The sequence below is a fragment of the Onychostruthus taczanowskii genome, unplaced genomic scaffold (assembly GCF_017590055.1).
Source record: "Onychostruthus taczanowskii isolate IOZ18803 unplaced genomic scaffold, ASM1759005v1 scaffold12, whole genome shotgun sequence".
NCBI classification, from domain to species: Eukaryota; Metazoa; Chordata; class Aves; order Passeriformes; family Passeridae; genus Onychostruthus; species Onychostruthus taczanowskii.
In genome coordinates this window covers 1,092,752-1,113,439 of record NW_024498351.1, presented here as the reverse complement: position 1 = coordinate 1,113,439, position 20,688 = coordinate 1,092,752, and the positions used below count along the sequence as shown (strand labels likewise).

Here is a 20,688-nt window from a genome sequence, read left to right as displayed (position 1 = left end):
ATAAACTTTCTTTTAGTTAAAAGTCATTACCCCTTGTCCTGTCACTACAGACTTTGGTAAAAAAAAAAGTCTATTTCTCCACACCTTTTTTCAGGCCCTCTTTCAGTATTGAAAGTCTGCAGTAAAGTCTCCCTGGAACCTTTTCTGAAAAACCCCAAATTTCTCAGCCTGTCTACATAGAAGAGCTGCTCCATCCCGTTGATCATCTCTGTGGTCCTCTGGACTTGCTCCAACAGGTCCATGTGTTTTCTGACACTGTAGGCCCCAAAGGTGGGCACAGTAGTCCAGATGGGGTCTCACGAGAGTGGAGCAGAGAGGGTGATGTCCCTTGGCTGCTGGCAGCACTTCATTTGATGCAGCCTATTTCAATGCTTTTACCTGGGCAGGCTCTGGAATTCCAGAGTGGTGTCACCAATGGATCATCATCCACTGTCCATCTTTACAATTACAAGTAGTTGGAAGTCACCTGGTGAGGAACGGATCATCAGTATCAAGAAACCTGCTTGGATGTGCTAAAACCATTATCAGGTTTCTGAGTTCACATTCCAATTTCTCTTAGAGTGATTGATCTGTGTAGGTGAGTAGGAGTTTGTTTTCTTGAAGAGATTTGTTGTGGGATCTGAAAACAATGAAGGTACTTCAGAGCCATGGTATTGAAATTGCTATGTCTAATGGTGTTGTAATGGGATTAATCTGAATGCATGTCTCTTCATGTGTGATGTGGTCTGTCAGTAGTGCTTAGCACTTGATTGAGTGCTGCTTCTTCCTGCTTGAAAATTACTGGGTATAAAATTGGGCTTTGCTTCCTTTGGCTGAATGTTTCAATCTTTTTAGTCACAGTCATACTCTCCTGCTTTGAATGGGAAATATGTAACTTCAAGTGCCATGTACTTTAAAGTACTTTTACAGCCCTGTAGAGGTCTATTAGAAGGCTGTTAGTGTTCTAAGTTATTTCTCCAGAATCTTATTTAGCTCCTGTAGAAGGCTTTTTACTTAAATCTGTATTGGATTTTATGGGATAGTCTGTGAGGATAGTGAGGTATATCTGCCACATGTAACCTAAACCTGGTGTAGCTCTCTCACAAAGGCAAGTGGCTCTTTTCTCCAAGGCTTGCATTTTCTTTGAATGTGTTCATTCTAGTTTTTTAAGATACTTCAAGAATAATTATAACAGTGAAAGGAATTACAGTCAGAAATCTTAAGTTCCCAGGAAGATACAGCATCAAAAATCAATAAAATAAGGGGTTTACTGCTAATGAGTAATACAGTTATTGAGGGGTTTATAAAACCACAATTAACTGGTTATTATTAAAGGCAGGAGTAATACTAAAGAAGTGTACAACTCCTTTTTTTTTTTCTCATAACAAGCTTTGTATAACAGACAGTGACCAAATTCAGAGTCGTGACTCTTTCAGCTTGAGTTTAAAATTGAAATAGACTATAACAACTACTCAAATAAAAGAGGGAAAAGAGTGCCCAAGCATTGGAGAATGAGATGACAGGCAGCTTTTGCAGGCATTTTGTATGACAGTTTCACTTTTTTAATAATGCTAGAACTTGGAAGAAAGTACACACACACACATCCCCTAAAGATAACCCACACCAAACCCTCTACCCCAAAATTTCCCAGCCGCTAAAACCAAAAAATCATCTTGTGAATATGGTGAGGAGGCCAAATACACAAACTGTGGGGTTTTGTGAAACTCTGTAAGTTAAATTGGTAGCAGATTTTTACTGTTTTCCATTGAAAAATTGAAGCAAACAGAATTTTTTTCCCTATCACTTTTCCCAAACTGGGCAAGATCAAGCTCAGCATCCAGGCAGACCATCCTGGAAGTTGCCTCGTGTGTGGTCGCAAAGCTTCACTTCTTCATTAAGTTTCAGAATATGGAAATACCCACAGAGTATTTCTCCATAAACAGAGAAATTTCTCATTCCTCTCTCCATGACAGTCAGTCTGCAGAGCATGTTATGCATTTACTAAGACTTTCAGGAGCCACAGAGTGTCATGGCTGCTGCAGGTGACCATGTGCCTTGTATTAAATCCCATTTCTTCTAACATCCTTGTTTCATCTTCGAGAAACATAGACAGATTCCTCTCCTGAAGGAAAAGGTGTCTAAATTGGAGATTATGCTTCTGTAAGTGTCAATTATCATCAATTGATAAAACCTGAAATGTAGATCTTTGAAATTTCACCTGTCAGTTTAAATTTTCCTAGCTCTAAAAAGACTTGCCTGAAGATAACAAAGGGACAAAGCTTATGACTGCAGGTAGAAAATAATTTCAATTATTCTGTCGCCTGATATAATTCCTTTTAGATTACAGAACGTCTCTGTCATCACACTTCTGATCTTTACACCCATGAAAACTTGTCCCCATGTACTATGAGAAAAGTTGTTATCCTGATCTGTAAGGAATTTCAGGTTGCTGTTATAAGTCTCTGATTTTTTCCTCACCTCATTTCTGTTCCTATATGAAGAAGGCAAAGAGAATTCCAGGTAGAACAGTGAAGGGCATTTGAGTTACAAGAAATAGGCCTGCTGGGGAACAACATGAAAACCACCCTTGTGAGAAATTGGTAAAAGGCTTTTTTTAATCCTGCTGTGTTGCTTTGTCTTTGATGGTGATACTTTGTTTTCTTCTGTGTCTCCAGTTAGAGATTGAGGCTGGCTAGGCAAATGTGTAACAAGTAGCAATGTCTCTGGATATACATAAAATTAATCTCAGCCAAGTGCAAGTTTTTCAACCTCAGATACAGTGGGGACTCAGTTGCTATCAAACAAATATAATTGGAATAATCAAAAGAGAAGAAATGAGCAAAGATTGTGCATTTTTCATCTGTGATTAAACTTAGCCTATGGCAATGTTAAGCATTTTTGCAACAGTTGTTGTATTTCTAATAGCTGGTCAGATCTCCTCTTTTTCAGAATCATACAAAAATATAAATGTCTAAGCTCAAGGAGCAACTATCTCAATTCCTGACCTTACCCTGAGCATTTGGCTTGGTGATCCTATAGAAATTTTTTTTGTTTCTCAACAGGTGTCTTCACAGACCACCTTTTATTTCTGGCATTTGCCCAAAGTAACTCTTAGGCATATGGCAGCAAAACTTTTGCAATAAATTTCAGGCTTGGTAGTGAAACACTGATAACTATTTCCGGTTTTACTTTTTTTTTTTTTTTTTTTTTCCCTTTTAGATGAACAGAAAATTCAAAACATACAGAGTCTCGACAGCTTCGTTGTACTGTGATTTTAGTATGTGTTTTCTCAGTTTATATGCTTTATCCTTGTATTCTGTCACAACAGAGGGGATTGGCTTAGGAGACATGAGCTTTTCAGTTGATCCATTTGCCTCAGACTCCTTGCTTGTTCTCAGGGAGTGGAAAGAGATAGGAGTGGTCAGCTGTCCATCTTAAAAGATAGCTGGTTTTACAGATTTCTTTGTTTGGAACAACACAGAATAACAGTATCCTGAACAAACCTTAACACTGTTCCCAAATAGATGCTAAAGGTTAAAAAAGTGCAGTGTTAAACTTGCTGCCATGCAGGTTAACTTTGTAATATTTCTGTGCCATGAGTGCCGGAGGAAGGTTGTAAAAATGTGGTAAGTTTTGTAAACATAGTGTAGCTGAGGACACATGATACTGTTCAGAAAATAAACTTCCAGTTCTTCCTAGAAATTGTGGGAGGATCTCTAGATCTGCATGGCTAAGTACTAACTGTGGCCTAATCATGTCAGTCACATTTATACAATAATGGGGTTTTATGACCTTTGGTTCTATAAATAATATGTATTGCAACTTATGAGTTTAATTTTTTCATATGCCAATATTTTCACAGTGATTGAAGATAATTATAAAAGATTATTCTAACAGAAAATTTTGAGACCTCTAAAAATTACAGTTGCTGTTAATTCTGTGTCACAGGAATGAAGCTACACATCAGAACACATTCATCAGCCACTTAAAAGGCAGTTGCCATTTTGAATGAACTATGGACCAAATCCTCTCATTCGTTACATTTGTGTAATGCTGACTGCATAAATAAGAGCAGGCAGTGTTTATTTCTGCAACTCCCTGGAGGAAACTCAGAGAGCCCCAAGCTATTCCTTTTCTGTGACTGTGATAGTGAAGGAACAACCGCCTCATCTGGAAAAGCCAGCAATATAAAAAGATATCTCTACCCATTTCTTCACTGAAAATTATAAAAATAAATTGTCATAGATAAGCTAAAGGAGAAACTCCACATGGTGATTTAAGAAAATTATTTGTGCTGCAGTAAATGCCTGCCTAGCTAGTGTGTCCTAGGCTTTAAACACATTAAACTTGAGTCCATTTTATACATGACATTACAAATAAAGATGTAGAGGACTAATATAAAAGTAAAATAGCATTATAATAAATCATGTCAGTGAATGATTAGTAATACAGACAATTGTTGCCATATGCTGGATCCACCAAGACCCTCTTTGAACTGGCAATTTCCATCTCGGATGCATGGACTCTGGTACTATAAAAATCCACATCTCTGCATGGGACTTTCTAGATGTCAGTGTGTGATTAAAAACTGAGCACAAAATGCTAGGATACTGAAGGCTAGTGTGAGTCAGTACAGTTTTGATTCACAGCTGATGTCAATTCAAAATGACACAAACCCATATATCTATCAGATAAATAAAGATTTATAGCTGATGGTAGATAGATGGGGGATAGGTGTAATTTAAGAATTAAATGTATTTTTTCAGTACTTTCCTCTGCAGACTTAGAAATTTCCCTCATCTCTTTCATAATAAAGCATGTGTAGGCAGAGAAAGGAATTAAGCTGGTTTGTCATTTTTTTGACAGCATACATATATTTCTGGTCTCTCTGGGCTACTCCACTGAGTTCAGCTTGGCAGCTTAGCAGGTGCCATACAGAAGGCTGTGGTTAACATCTTCACATTTGTGCTTTGATAGGCTTAATTAATGCTTGAACTGTACCTATAATCATTCATACTTGCTTTTCGTCAGGCCTGCCACTTGAAATTTTCCAGTCATTTCCTCCCAGTGCACGATGTAGCTCTCTGGTGTAACAGAACAGGCTTTATTTATGAAATAAACTACCTTGAAGCAAAATTTTGTGTTCCAGAAGATTTTTAATTATGTCTCATTTTTCTATTTGTGTTTGACAGTTGCATGTGGATGTAGAGTGATTAACCAGCGGTGGTTAAAAATGCCTCTTGGAATTTGTCTGAACCATGACTTTCTCACAAGAAGCTTAGAAATTCAAAGACAAGGTTAAATCAATTACAAATACAGTAGAAATCCTGTATTTAATTAATGGTTGGGCTTGACAATCTTAAAGGTCTTTTCCAGCCTAAATGATGCTATGCATCAGGTTGTATCTGTCACAAATGCGAAGGAAAATCCTAAGCTGCCCTTCAAGAATTCTTAAGTCATCAGTTCCTTCCCTGGAAGGGGGGTTACATAGATGATTCTGAGATTTTCTTTCATGCTGGATTTTTAATTTTGATTTATGATACTCTGAATGATGTGTAAAACTGTATACCCATACAGCTCCCAGATGACTAATCCTGTGGGGGAGTTTAAGTGCATTGTTAATCCTAGCTGAGGTCAAGGGGTGTAAAATTTCGTTGTAGAAACTTGTTCCTGAATTACTAGACTAGGTGGCTGGATTCTGTGATTTCCAGAAAGTGCAGGGAGAAGTTTTTCCTTGAAGCACTTCTGCTTCCCTCTGCAGTCAGTGTTCAGATTCCATTTAAGAGGGAGGCAATATGAGGAGAGGAACATCTGGAGCTGGCAGTCACCTGAACTGGCTCTTCTTTACAAAGTTGAGTGAGGAACTACTTCCCTACTGGGAATCAGCATCATTCTCTGATACACCTCTACTGGGCTCCACACTGGACAGCATCATTCAGTAATCACACAAAAATTATTTGGCTAGTGTTTGTCAAGTTTAACAGGGTTCTCAGCTCTGTGGTTTTCGATTCCTTTTTCAAGGTCAGGAGTTAGCTGGTAGATCAATGCCTTTAAATACTTTTTCCTCCATTATAGGGATCTTGAGAGGGGCACATTAAGTGTATAACTTCACCTCTTGACTCACAGGGAAAATTCTAGACTGTTTCTTGGACTGTTCTTACTTCCATTTTTTCACCTTTCTAGCTGTGCATATTGAAATCAAGATTAGTTAAAGACATTTTTGAAAGCAAACAAAGTTGTCTGGAAGGAAAGATGTATACAAGCAGTATGAAATGTCACTTGGAAGGATTTTCCGTGACTGTGTAGGATACAGATCATAAATCACCCTCAGAAAATGGTTTTGAGATTTTTTAAAAATTATTATTGTTTTTATTTTGTTGGTTCCCTCTCCCTGCCCACCCAGTTTGGCTTTAGGTAAAGCAATTAAGATTAATTATTTTTGCTAGCATTGAGAAAGTACTGTAAAGTACTGACAATGTAACAGAGAACTATTGAGTTAACAATTCTTTTTGCATTATTTTGTACATTTTCATGGTGGCTGCTCCCATGGAATTAGGAATTTAGCCCTTTGCTGCTTTGACTCATGAAAAACCATCATGTGCATGAGCACTCATGAGTTTGATGCAGAAATCAATTTCTTTCTGCAGCATGATATTCTAACGAAAATAAACTACTGTTGGAAGGCTGAAATTCTAGCAAGTGAATAAGCCTAGGGAAAATTTGGAAATTTTCAGAAGTTACACTATTGATCTGTAAGAGTTCTTCATTTTATAGATCAATTACAGCTAAAATAAGCCAAGTTTTAAGGGTGGATTCTTCTACTTCTCAGTACACAGACTTTTGTGAAACAGGAGTTGTAGCACTATATTTGACTTAAACTTACATTCAATGTAATGTTTTAGTTCAGTAGTATCAGATACGTACACGTAGGTTGTGGATTCCAGCAGTTGGAATGGTCTTAGTTTGCTACTTGCAATTAGTTTCACAGGTTGATATTAATAATGGTACAATTTTCCATGGGTGAGAGAGAACATTGGAAGAAAGTACTCCAAAAGAACCAAGAGTAGCATACAGCAGTTCAGTAACTTTTGTTATGCATAATGTAGTATTTGCATTCCTAGTCATTGAGAAAGTGCAACTGTAACTTCCTTTTCTAATAGGAAAAAGGCACGAGTCAGGCCTGTGGTTTTCATTCAGGTACTCTGACTGATTAGCCAGTCTCCAAAGAGAAAATTACCTCAACATTTCCACTTCCAGCTGTGTGGATCAATTATCCTGATTTTTTTCTAATCCACTCTGAATACTGGGTCTCTGCCCTTAGGGTATGTTAAGTATAATCTGGTATTGCCATCACATCCAAATTTTTTTCTCCCTAGATGGGAATGTGAAGAACCATTTTTTTTTTTTTAAATGCTGTCACCAGCTTCTGCCAAAATCCTTTTATAGTCTTGAAAACCAGTTATGTCAGAAGAAAGTAATGAATATTTTTTATTGGAGGTATTCATGTGTGGATCCACAAAACTTAAGAGAATAGTCTATAGAGTTGGAGATTAAGTGAACTAATGAGTTTGGTAAATGCTTGGAGATTTTAAGTTCTACACTGAACTATATTCTGCCTTTGGATTCACCTGTTCAGCTCTGGTGGACGTCAATTTAATTTGCATAATTTGACTGAAATGAGGAAATAGCCGAGAGAAGTATATGATTTGCTGGAGTATGGCTCAGAAAGGCACAGCTATAACATACTTGGATTTTCAAGTTTTGTTGGCGGGGGGTAGCCCATGTTCTACTGTAGGTCAGATTTCAGAAATTTTGCTTCCCTTGTTAAATGTTTTGTTGGTTGAATTGGCTTGTTTCTGTGCAGCAGTTTTCAAGGAAGGAAGGAAGATTTCTCTTTGTGCAATGAGGCTGTACTTGTAGTTTAAAGGGAATTTAGAATCAAAGTAGTCCAGTGTTTTGTGTGACAGGCCGTTAGGACCGAGGTCTTAGATTGATGGCACAGAGTATTAATATGGTGAGGTACTATGCAGCTCCCCAGTTAATATATCTATTAAAAGCACAGACTTGAAAATAAAGCTGCTGTATGCCTGTCTGAGCACTTCACAGGCTTAATGATTTTGTTTTCGAAGTCACAGTAATAGAAGTTCCTTATGGAAACTGATGGTGATCCCTGTGAAATCTATTTTTTCAAGAACCAGACATAATCTTTTCTTGCAATACAAATTCTTTTCTTTGCTACATCCCTCTTTCCTTGTTAAACTGGGGAAATAGAACAGGTGGTGCATCATTAAAAAAATATATAGGGAATTGTTTCAGGAAGAAAGAGTGAAAAAAATCTATATTGCATCCCTGAATTTTGCTTTCTTTCTCTGATTGAAAAGATCTTTGTAACTGTGCTTCCTATGTTTTTTTCCATGATGCTTTATGCTTTTTGAGAATTTACTGGTTCCAAGTCATTTTGGAGGTGGCATAGTTGTATACAGCACCAACCATTAACAAGTGATTTAGTTATAATGTAATTAGAAAAACTGGAATGTCTTTATATTAGCTGCATGCATATTTGTGTCTTTTACATCTCATAGGTAAATGCCAGAAGTATTGGAGTGGATTTGCATGTAGGGAATTTTATTTTCCAGTATTTGACCACATATGGCAGTCCCTAGCTGAAAGCACCTGCTTTGCAGTTCAAATGTCAATGTAGTGTATCTGCACAAGCTTCTTTTCCTTGTCCTGGAATTCTTCAAACAAATCTTTCTTCAACCTCGTGATAGTTCAAAGAGATTGGGGTTTTATCTTGGGTGAGTTTATTCTTAAATGCTTCAGTAACTTGGCTCTTATTTTTGTTCTCTTTTAAACCCTTTGTTGTAACTGTTCTCTTTTATGGAGATGTATCCACTCCAGTTGATGTCCTTCATTGCATCTCAAATGAGAAGTGTCTATGGCAGCTGTATTTTTTCTTAATTCCCTGGTGGACTCATTCAGAATATTTGTCTCTATAGGCAGTTAAAAGGAGCATGATGGTAGGATTCTTTGGTCCTAATGGAGCAAAAATTGTTTTATGTTCCTGCTCCTGAGTTTGTCAATCTTCAAAAGCTGATGTTTCCACTGAGGCGAGGTAAAAAAATTGGTCTCTGAAGGTTATGTCCATACTGTGTTATGTATCCACTATATTTTTATTTTTCCTTAATAGACCTTATTTCCCCTGAAAAGAAAATATTTGTAGGAGCCAAAAAACAGGTTGACTGAAAGAAGTGAAATGGACTTTTTTTCACATTCTTTAAAGCCATGAAAACACAGGTAATACGAAAGATTGTTCTTTAAGAGGGTCTCAGTGAGCAAATGGATTTGCTTCCATGGTGGTGTGAGGAGACACATTCTTCAGAATTATTCCAGAAGAACAAAAACCTAATTCATCAAAGTCATCGTGCCACAGCTGTTACAACAATCTATCTCCTACTGAAGGCTAGCCAGCTAATTTTTGAGAAGTGACATTTTTCACAGTTTATTGTTTTCTCATCAACATGGCACCAACCACATCAAATAAAATCACCCAGTGATGTTGGCATTGATGAATTAGCCATGTGCTTTCTATTTACAGATACAGGAGTTTCAATTTCTTTGGGTGAAAAGAGAAGTTTTAGGTAGAATGTATGAGTTTTCTCTCTGGTCTGTGTGAATGTTTTCCATGTTCAAGTACTTGTTAAGCTGTGCTGGAATTCAGTAGCATGAGTATTTTTACAGAAACACGTAGTTCTGCAAAACTTCACTAAACTGTTTCAATAGATTATGGATGGGTGAAGCATTTTGGCTCCATTCTTTACCATAACTTAAACTGTGTTGCTCTTACTCTTTCTGGGGTCAGCAGTAGTTTCCCTCTGCAGTAATTTGTCATACAGGTATGACTGTACAAATGTAGTAGATACTGGTAAGAGACTTAGGCTACAAGGAGAAAAACTGTCAGGAAATAATCTTCTTGCTAGTCTGATGTATGAAAACAACAGAGGTTTGGGGTTCACACTCATACAGGGCCCTTTTTTTAATATATTTTTGCAGCATATACAATGGTGGCCATGACAAACAGAAGCATGTCCCCTCACAGTGTTTGAGAAGAGAAAGTTCCTTCCAACTTGGATCTGTCCAGCTCTTTCTCATGATTCTTCTACATATGAATTTCAGCAGCAAGAGCAGCCTAGTGCTGAGATACTAAAAAAATGCATCTGCACCACAAGAAACTGCCTTTTAGATCTCCTGCATAAACTACAAAAATAAAAAGTATCTCAGCAATTATTTTTCATCTGTGAAACATGCTTTTGTAAAGCTGTGACTATAATTTTTCTTGCACAGAACTCTTTGTACTCCCTTATTGTTACCATATGCAGAGCTTCTTTGCAGTTCAGCCACTCCCTGAATAGCCAAACTCGGAACAATTTCTTTTGTTCCTTCACTTGCTTACTTATAGACATAACCCGTCCATCTTAAAATTGCAAAGGAGCTATTCAGAGTATTTAGACTGCAAGTAGGGCTCTCAGTTGAGAGTCTTGCAATGTAGAGTGTTGTTGCTTCAAGAAGTTTTGGAAATGGTGCCTGGCACTTCTGGTTCACTTTGGAATATTTGAAACTGTTCCTCATCTTCCATCTTACTCCATTATTGATAATTTTCATCATCTAATTTAGGTTAATATGGACACTAGAGCTACTTAATGAGATTTGTGGCTTCGGGTTACATGTCCATTTGTTTCTTTAAATTCAAAGTACCCAAAAATTATGGAAAAATGCAAAAAAATTCTTTTATGTCACAAGAACAGCAAAATATGTGTTAGCTGCCACTTTTGCTCAGCAGATAACTATTAACATTGACATATTGCTTTACATGTGCATGCTGCATATTTCTCTGCACTAAAGACGCTGCACTTGACAGGTGGATTAAAATATAACCTTGAATAACTTCTGGTTATGTTCAGGAGCTGACGTCTCAATGCTTAGAACCTAGCTAAGGCAAGGTGTAACTTTTCTGGAGCCGTAATTGTGGTGCTGCAAGTCAACACTCTCCCAGTTTTATCAGGACTTGGCTTCCAGGACTTTTTTGTGCTTCCATGGTATGCTTTGAGAAACTTAATGGTTTGATAAAAGTGATCTTCTAGGAATTTTTTACATAAGAGAGTTGATACATGGCTTGCAAACATGTGAGATTACAGGATAATTCTATCAAGGTGTTAAGAAAGCCTTTCCATGAGAATGAAGTCAATGAGGTGTTTTTGGGAGGGTTTGTAGTTCAGTTCTTGAATGATTAATTTTGCACCAGAGTTTTGAACGAGTCTAGGAAAAACAAGGTGTTTCTGAAGGGTGAATGTGATCAAGTCCCTAGTAGTTAAGATGGGGATGCCTAAGTTTCTGGTCAAGAAAATCAAGCATCCTAACAGCACTGTCGATTTTGTTTTTAAAGAAACCCACTTCATTTAAACCTCTACCTCTCTACCTCAGAACACAGTTATACTTTGCAATCTCCAGGTGATGATCCATCTAGATGAGTTTTATGTTTCAGGTAGTAACTGATACAAACTGCTTGAGGGAAGAATTCTGGAAACTCTGAAATTGACTTTTTTTGAAAGAGCCTTGTAGTGCTTCATTTGTCATTGTCAGTAACTTTGCTTTTTGTAGTAAAGGGGTTTTAGAGAGGCTCAGCTCATCTTTCTTGTACTCTTCTAGTCTGTTCTTTTTACAGTAAATTTTTCTCCTGCCCAAGCAATCTGGATTTTTTTTTTTTGTTTGGTTGGATTTGTTTTCAGTAATATCCTGACTGCTGGGCAGAGAGACTTGTTGCAGGTTGCTTTAGTGCACTTTTCTTTTTCCACACATGGAGCAAGTGACTTCTGTACCTGGGGTGTTGTCTCCCACTGATCTTAACAGAAATAATTTTCAGTCAATGAAAAAGAAGCAATAATCTTTCATCAATAGAAGAGATTTAGCTTGCTGATGATCTTAACTGTGCTCATTGTTCACATAGCTGTAAAGCAAAATTTCACTGAAAAGGAATTTCATCAGACTTGCTAGGAATTACATATTTTTCCTAGGAATACTATATTAAATTTAATATAGTCATCCTTTGTAAACCTGTAATTAAACAAAGAGGAAAAAAAGAAATACATCATTTAAAGAAGGAAAGAAATGAATCATTTTAATAGTATCATGTTGACGAATCCTGACGGTGGTGGTTTTTTTGACTTCTAGCAATCTAAAGCTGAAATAGTTGTTTTGAAAAGGCAATGTGTCATCTTTCACCTCACCAGAGCTTAGTCGGGATGATGTGCAAACCTGCAGCTTGAGACAAATGTTGTTTTGTTTTTTTTCTCCTCCACAAAGGTATTTTTAGGCTCAGTCTGGCATAGTAACTGGCATGCAGCTCATAAAGCTGCTGTGAAGCTGATGTGTGCTTTCCCCTGAATGTCCAGTTGTGTGTGTATTAACATGAGAGATTTTCAGGCACCTGCAAGTAACAATCTAACAATTGCATTTATACTAGATAGTTTATAAATATAAACAAATTTAGGCACATAATTTTGTCAGGATAAGAGTTTCTGGTTTCTGAAAAAACCAAATCAAAACAAACAAAAGATCAAATAAAGAAAATACCTTTATATAGGGTGTGGTTTTTTAGCTTATAAAGAAGGAATCATATCTATTTTCTGTTTATTATTTGTCCTGGCTCACAACTCAGTGTTCTGATGAGTATTCCGTGATTGAAAAAGATCACTGAAGTATGAGTGGAGAAGTTAAGAATAAGAAGATAATCCATACCTTTTTTTCTTTGCTTGGAGGATTCTTTTATCACACAGTAAATTTCAACATACAATATCTTTTCTTACCTTTTCAGTGAGAAATTTCTGAAGAAATTATTATTGCATTAAAAGTGCCTTAAGTAATAACATTTGCCATCTATTTGACAGAAACTCTCGAAAGGTTTCTGATGGCCACTGCTTACATAGTCACTTTCTAACAAAAACCCCTAAAATCCTTAAAAATATTTATCTGCAGAGTAACAAAAAAGAAAAAAGACATTGCTTAAATGAAAACCAGCTGATTTTGTGAAGCACTGAACATATTTTTGCTTGAGAGACATCCTATTTTCAGTATTCTTGAGAAGTGGAAGCTACTTTTTGCAACACCAGCCTGAAATGTGACTCATACTCTCTTCTTATCTCTCATGTGTTGTACCTGTCCATTATAGGGTTACTAGACAGGTGGTTATGTGCTAGGTAAATAGTTGGGTACTATTTGGGAAAAAAGAAATCTACTGTACAAACAACTTTTGAGGATTCTGGGGGGGGGGGGGATAAGTGCATGTGATAGTGTAAGTAAATAGTGTCATGGTTTAAACCCAGCTGGCAACTCAGCACCCACACTCAAACACTCACTCAAACTCCCCTGGAGGGATGGGGGAGAGATTTGGAAGACTAAAAGTGAGAAAACCTGTAGGTTGAGGCAAGGTCAGTTTGATAGTTATAGCAAGAGGTGTGCACACAAGCCAGGCAAAACAAGGAATTAACTCACTTAACAAGGAATTAATTAATTAACTCAATTAACGAGGGATTAATTTGTGTGGGCAGGCAGGCATTCTGCCCTCTCTGTGAGAGCGGGCTCAATCACAGCTAGTGGTTATCTAGGAAGACAAAGGCATCACTTTGAATGTAAGCTTCCTTCCTTTTTCTACCTCCAGCTTTATATGCTGAGCATGATACATTGTGGTGTGCACTATCTCTTGGATCAGTTAGGATCAGCTGTCCCAGCTGTGTCCTCTCCCAAGTCCTTGAGCACCCCCAGTCCCCTCTCTCTTGGGGTGGGCTGAGAGGCTGAAAAGGCTTTGATGCTGCATAAGCACTGCTCAGCACTCACTGACACATCTCTATATTATTACCAACACCATTTTCAGCAGAAATGCAGCCCCACATGAACTGCTGCAAAGAAATTTAACTCTGTCCCAGCAAAACCTGCTGCATCCAGCCATAGCATGTGTTTAAAAGTGGTAGTGGAAACCTAGAGGGAAAACACACAGTCCAGAAGAAACACTTTTAATACCATCTGTGCTATCTACAGTAAGGGAAAAAATATTTTGTGTACATGTGTTGACTAAACCTACTCATCCAGTTCTTCATGATTCTTTGTCTTGTCTAGTTTTCTAAACTGCACTACAGGGATTGTGTTAGGGAAGACCATGTATTTGGTACATTTTGCCAAAAATTACTTGCTAATCAGTAGTGGCAGTTATGTTATAGAAAGTGGTTTGATCTACATAGCGTGGCTCTGAAGACATTCATGTTTAAGTCAAAGATGGACTTTGGCTTGAATTCTTTTTTAAAAATTAATGAAAAATTAAATTTTCCTTATATCAAGAAAATTACTTGGAATTCCAGTGTAATCTTGTAGTGAATTTCAATAAATATTGTCATGTATAGGATTTTTCTTAGTGCATCCTGAAGCAACATCATGTACTATTTCAGCTCATCTTTGTCATCCAGCCTGTATTTTTTGTGGAGTTTCTAATCTTTTCTGGTTTCTAAAAAGTGCTTTCTCTCTTTTTCTAACACTAGAAAGAAGTAATTTAGCAAAGAAGGAAATTGTCGTGTTTGGCTGTTAGAGTCAGTATTTTTATAATGAAGGAATAGTATTCTGTTTCACAGTATTTTTTTCTTCTGGAAGGCAGTGTGTCTCAAGACAGTTTTGCTTTCTTCCTGTGTTCTGCAAAACAAATCCCAAAAGACATTTTGAGATGTCAGACCAAATAGCCCTGGTAAAAATGGAGTCATGGGAGAAATTCCTATTATTTTCCATTCTTGTAGAGAAGCAGATGCTTCTCTGCAGTCTGCTGGGAATTTCTGAATCTTCTTTCAGAGACTCCTCAAGATGCTACATATAGTCCTTTATTTTAAGTACAGGAGCTATGTAGCATGGATAAAGAGCAGGCAAAAATCCAATAGTAGTTTTAAAACACCTGTCATTGTAAAGGAGCACAAATAGTGTTTTTTTTTCCTTTGATACAGAAACATTCCCTAAAACCAGTGCTTATATTGACAATACAAGCGCTAATACAGGTGCAAGAGCTGTTGAATGGTCGCTGTAAGCTAGTTTAACCCCCTAATCTTCCTTCTACAAATGCTTGCATAATAATTTTCTGCATTCATTCATCATAATTAAATCTTTTGGGCTAACCTAGCAGTTAAACTTATCTGCTGTCCCACAAAGCCCTGAGGGGAACTTTACATGCTTATCATGATCCCACTGTTGAGTGTTCTAACTGGTAATATCTCTAGCTTGTTTTCGAGACGTAAAGTTATTCGTAGCCAGAGTTCAGCTCAGCCTTTGTTTCTGTACCTGCAGCAGACTGTGTGTGTAAATATTACTAGGTAAATATCCTGTAGTACCCAGTGCTAGAAAAAATCTGGGATAACTAATAACTTGGAAATGCCTTAATTTTTGGGGTGTATAGAACCGTATTTAGAAATTTACTAAATAATTATGAGAAAATTAGTAAGTGTTATGTGTGTGCTGCATGTATGGAATCAAGAGGCACAGAGGAAACACAATAATAAAAGCTCTAGCATTTTAATCCACTGGATAGTGTTGCTTTCTTCTTTCTTGTCACCAGGGAAGGACTGTTCATAGATAACATCTGAAAGATAGAGTAGGTCATCCCAGCAGTCACAAACTTCCCTAGGATGTCAGCACATAAATGAGGTAGTGGCCATGCAGACAGCCAGGATGCTGATGACCTGTTTTGCACTCTCAGCATGTCACCCACTCATGATGTGACAGGAAACACAGCGAGGGCTGGCAGGAAAGTGAGGTAAGGCATTTTATTCCCGTAGGGCTTCCCAGATCCAGTAACTTGTTATTGGGTCTGACAAGTAGGTTAGTGCACGGGCTTCTCACAAAGCCAATACTGTACCAAAAATAATGAGTTTGACAATGTGTGCATCCAGCTGATGGCCCTGTTCGTGTTAAGTATGTCTGGAATTTTTGGCATAGTCCAGGATCTAGGGTGGGAGAAGACAGATACTGAGGGAACTCACTGGATGATATGGCAGCAATTTTTCATAGTGCTTATAGTTTTCTTGATAGCTTGTTGAACTAGCTCACTATATGTCTACCTATATGTAGTACATATTATTATTTATTAGTCATAGTGCAGAAGGTATGAATATGCACTCCTGGATGAAGTAGCACCGGAACCCCTGCAGAACTGATTTAGCCTAAACTTTTACACTGATTGTTAGCTCACAAGCCAGAGCAGTGCTTAGGAAGGGGGCTAAATGCAGCAAGGATAAAATAGATCAGCATAAAAACAGCAAGTATTTTATGTTTTTTCTCCTCAGCAGCAGTGATCCAAATCTAGCAGTGTGAGCAGTCAGCCCTAGGGGCTGTATGTTTAGGAGGGGCAGACTGGAGAGGGCTGCCTATGAAGCTCCAGGCGGAAAGTCTGGATGCATTTAAGAGAAAGCTTCTCTTCAGCAGACACAAAGTAGTGTTCCATTTGCATAGGGCAAATACCTGAGAGTTCACGATTTCAGCTTAAAACATTCATTTAAGGGCAGAAAAAACTGCCATACTCTGCTTGCACTTATTCCATTGCCAGTGAAAGTTGACCTGACTGCCCACGGTCAGAAGACATAGCAAATAAACATCACATTTAAAATTAATCCAACTTTCTTTAGCCTTCTTCTTTCTCCTCTGATCACCTAAACAGGCAGTTGATACAAGACCAATTACTCGTTACAGCAATATACATCCACTTTAAATCCTTTGCATAATTTGCATTCATATAACTGCAACCAGCTTCTGGACTCTTAAGAAAGTAAGTAACTTGTGAAGTACTAGTGAGGAAAATACCATGTTTCCCAAAGGAAAAAAGAGAAAGCGGAGTAAGGTACAGGACTTCTCAGAGAAGGTGTCTGTGGAAATCTTTAGTATCCCTGTGGATGGTGTCAGCTAAAGTTTCTTATTTACAATAATTTCTATAATGTAAATTTAAATACAGATTAGTTATGAGATTTTATGTTGCAACCACGTAAATAAATGGGCTAAGTAAGTAGCTATTTTCTGTTATTTAAAGAAATAACAGAAATAAAATAATAAAGCAAGATGCATTATTTCATATGTTTGGTTATGTTGGACCACTGTGATCTGCCAGACTAACCGTTCCTTCATTGCATGTTGAACCTGTCTTTTGTTAAACATCAGCTTGGCTACTTCCCACCATGCTGTTTTTATTAATTCTGTCTTTGGTCTGCTTCTTTTGTTGTTTCTTTTCCGTGCCTTCATTCTCAAAATGTATTGCATTTAGCTGCTGACACAGTTGCTCGTTTTCTAAAGTCCACAGTATTCCCCAAGTCTGTTTTTTTTCCCTCTCATCTTCAGTGTTACTCTGATTTAACTGTTCCATTTTGTTTTGACTTTTGATTATCCCAGGGTCCGATTGGTATGGATGGAAAGCTGGTAGGTGATTTGTTCAAAACCAGTGTAATTTAGGTCTTTCACATGTTCCCCTCTTTGCTTTTTGAAATTGCTTATGCTGAAATGTGTATTAGTCAAATACTGTCTTCCTTCAGCATAACTTAGCATAGCAGTAGCAATCCAGTAGTATGGATTTTTAACAGGTTACTGAAGAGCCACTTCAGTCTTTTGTGCCTATGCAAGGAAATGGAGGTCAGCTCTGCTCTTCCTCTTCACTTTTCGTTTTCTGTCTGAATTAGATTGGAAGGCAGATGTTCCTCCTTGGGTGCTCTGTCCAAGGGTAGTTTGGTGGTGCCTTTCAAACAGCAGGATATCACTGCTGACTACATTTCTGTGACTCTTCCTTCTTTCACAAATTCTTAATTTTTGTGTTTTAATTTCTGTGCCTGGATTGCGTTGGCCGATTAAATCTGAACAGCCTCATGTACCATAATAAATGCATTTGTTTGATATTCCAGGTATTCATTAGGGATATGCTGCTTGAATTAAGTTAGAAATAACATTTAATTTTATACAATGCATTTGTTAACGCATCTGTACTTGTGCGTATATTTGTACAGCTCTTTGTGTAGATGTATGAGCCTGGAAGTTTATGTTCCCAGCTCTTTAAAGATTAACACCATGGCAAAAAGGTGTGAAAATCCAGTTTTGGCACTTTATCTTGCTTTCACTCCGTCTCTTTTCTCCCTTCCCAGGGCACCCCTTTTCACTGATACCCTGGATACCTATTTTCTTTTCTATCCTTTTACTTACTACAAGCTCCATTTCCTTTGCAAGCTCAACTTGTTTACTTGCAGTGTCAGCTTTCATTTTCTCCTCTTTCTTTGCTCTTTGAGGTTTCTTTCTACTTTTTCAGTAACTTGTCTGTAAAGTTTGCAACATGCAGTCAATGAGCTTTTTATTTAATCTCTTTTGGGGGATTGATACCTTGCCTGTTGACTTTAGTTACACCATGATTTTTTTTAATTTTTGTTTTAATATCATTTATATATCAGCAGCTAATACTGGTTTCAATTTCTAGGAAGGGATTAACTGGCGACAGTAGAAGACCTTCCATCATGGCAATTAGAATAGGTTACCAAATCCCTTTGTTTGCCTCAAAATAGTGTATTAAGCCAGTAAATAGGAATATAGAAGGGAAAATTGTCTGGAGATTTTACTGAAACCATGAGATATTAGCAGCTATACCCATTGTAGTAATTTAGATTTAAAAAAATAATAATATAAAAAGCAGCATTCACTTGGGATAATCAAGTATATGAGCAATAATCTGAGGTTCAAAGCACCAGCCATCAAAATACACCTAATTAGTCAGTGGTGGTGGGACTGATCCCTAAATGCCTGCAAAGACAGCAATTAGTTGGTAGCTAGAATCAATTAATCAATTTCAGAGTATGTAACAGATTTGAATAAAGAGATAGTCATTAGACAAAAATCAGAGTAATGCTGACTTTTCAGTCTTGAACAGTATTTTATTTAGTATTATTTATTTAGTTGGTTATCTAAAATTTAGAGAAAGACTTACAGCTAAAACATTTTAATCCACAAGTAGCATGAACTGGGGGCGATTTGTGCAGCGGTGAACCAGACTGATTTCAGCAGTCCTGAGGTCATTTTGGGAACACAAGCAGATAAATTGAGATTGAGCTTGCTCCAATGAGTTATGGTATCAAATTGAATTCATGTATTAGAGAGTTCTTTAATGAGCACCAAAGTAACACAAGGAGCTTTCTTCCTGACTCTTTCACAACATGCAAAAACAAGAGAAGGCGAAATTAACAGCCCCTAATTGAATTGCTGTTGTGTGACAATAACCCTTTACAATTAAAAATGTCAGTGTTGTGATGCTTTTCTACCCATACCTTCGTAAGAAGAGCTGATGAGTTCCATAACTCAGTGCTTGCTGCACCCTCTGGGTAGTGTCACTGGATTGCTTTTGAGGAGGGAAAAGTCTACTGTAGCTGCAATGGATAGTAGGGCAAGGAGTAGATAAGACTGCTAAGTAATATTGAAGGATTAGGAACCATTGTAAAAACCAGAAAATAATAGCTTTCATTAATGCAAATTTCCTTCCATGCTGAAGGAGCCAAGGGGTTAAAATCATCCTGCTTTTGAGTACTTTTGTATTCAGCATCTGCATTTATAGCTAAATGCAGGATAATGGTAATATTGGCAGCGTATATAAACTAAGAGTAATGCAGTGATTATATTCCTCAATATCTTAGAATTTTCTGTCTACATTGTCCTATAAAAATTCATTTTCCAGCTTTTTCTGTATTGGAGACAGGAAAGAAGAGTAATTATAAATGCTCAGTACCAGAAAGGCCAAGTAGTGGTGCTGTTGAGAGTATAAAACACTTTTGTGGGAGCGTGATTGCAACCCTCACCTCATACTCAGTTCAGGATATGTTTGTGTTATGTGTGTATGTCTCTTGTATCATACATATAGCATGTACCATGTGGACCCTTAGCAGCCTCTGTGTCTTAGATGAAGGAAAAAAAGTCAGTTTGCAAATCTCATTGTTAAAATATATATGCATATATTCAGTTTATTTGCTTTCTACTGCTTTAAATCAACTGTTTGTTGAAACATTTTGGTAATTTCAGATCTTCATTTAAGTTTTGGCTTTATGTATATATATACACACATATGTGTATATATATATGTGTGTGTGTTGGAGACAGCACTTAATGATTTGGTCAAAATCTATTGCAGCTTTAGATATTTTTGTGAGCAAATGTGTTCTAAATTTTTTGTATAAAGTTTGCAGGCACAGACTTCCGTTTAGATAATTGATACAATTTCATTGTACCAGCTGCCCAGTACTGCATCTATAAGCAATTCCTGATGATTTTAAGATCAGGCATAACATAAAATAGCTTAAAACCTGCTGTGAGGGGAAGATGGAGGTAATATATGAGTGCTGAGGAGTCTCAATCGTATTCATTAACCCAGCATGATGTGTAACTTCATCAAGCTCACCAACTCAGAAAGTTTTAGCTAATACTTGAACTGCCAACATCAGCCAGTAAGTTTGGGGTTTTTTATGTTCTCTATGGTGCAGTTTTGTTCTAATGAATAAATAGAAAACTGCAGCATCCCCAACAAGAAATACTTCATGCTGCATTCAGTGTAAAGATTAGATAGCCACAATAATTCAGTATTTTAGTATTATTCCTCTGTAACATAATTACATATATTTA

The 20,688-nt window shown here is 37.2% G+C and overlaps 1 protein-coding gene across 1 annotated transcript in view; it reads left to right on the top strand.

Moving 5' to 3' along the window:
* COL25A1 (collagen type XXV alpha 1 chain) overlaps positions 1-20,688 on the top strand; it is a 294,304-nt gene that overhangs the window by 157,122 nt on the left and 116,494 nt on the right. Inside the window, exon 6 of the mRNA XM_041428005.1 lies at positions 17,440-17,466. Within this exon, the coding sequence (XP_041283939.1) occupies positions 17,440-17,466 (27 nt within the window). The remainder of the gene's footprint in view (positions 1-17,439; positions 17,467-20,688) is intronic.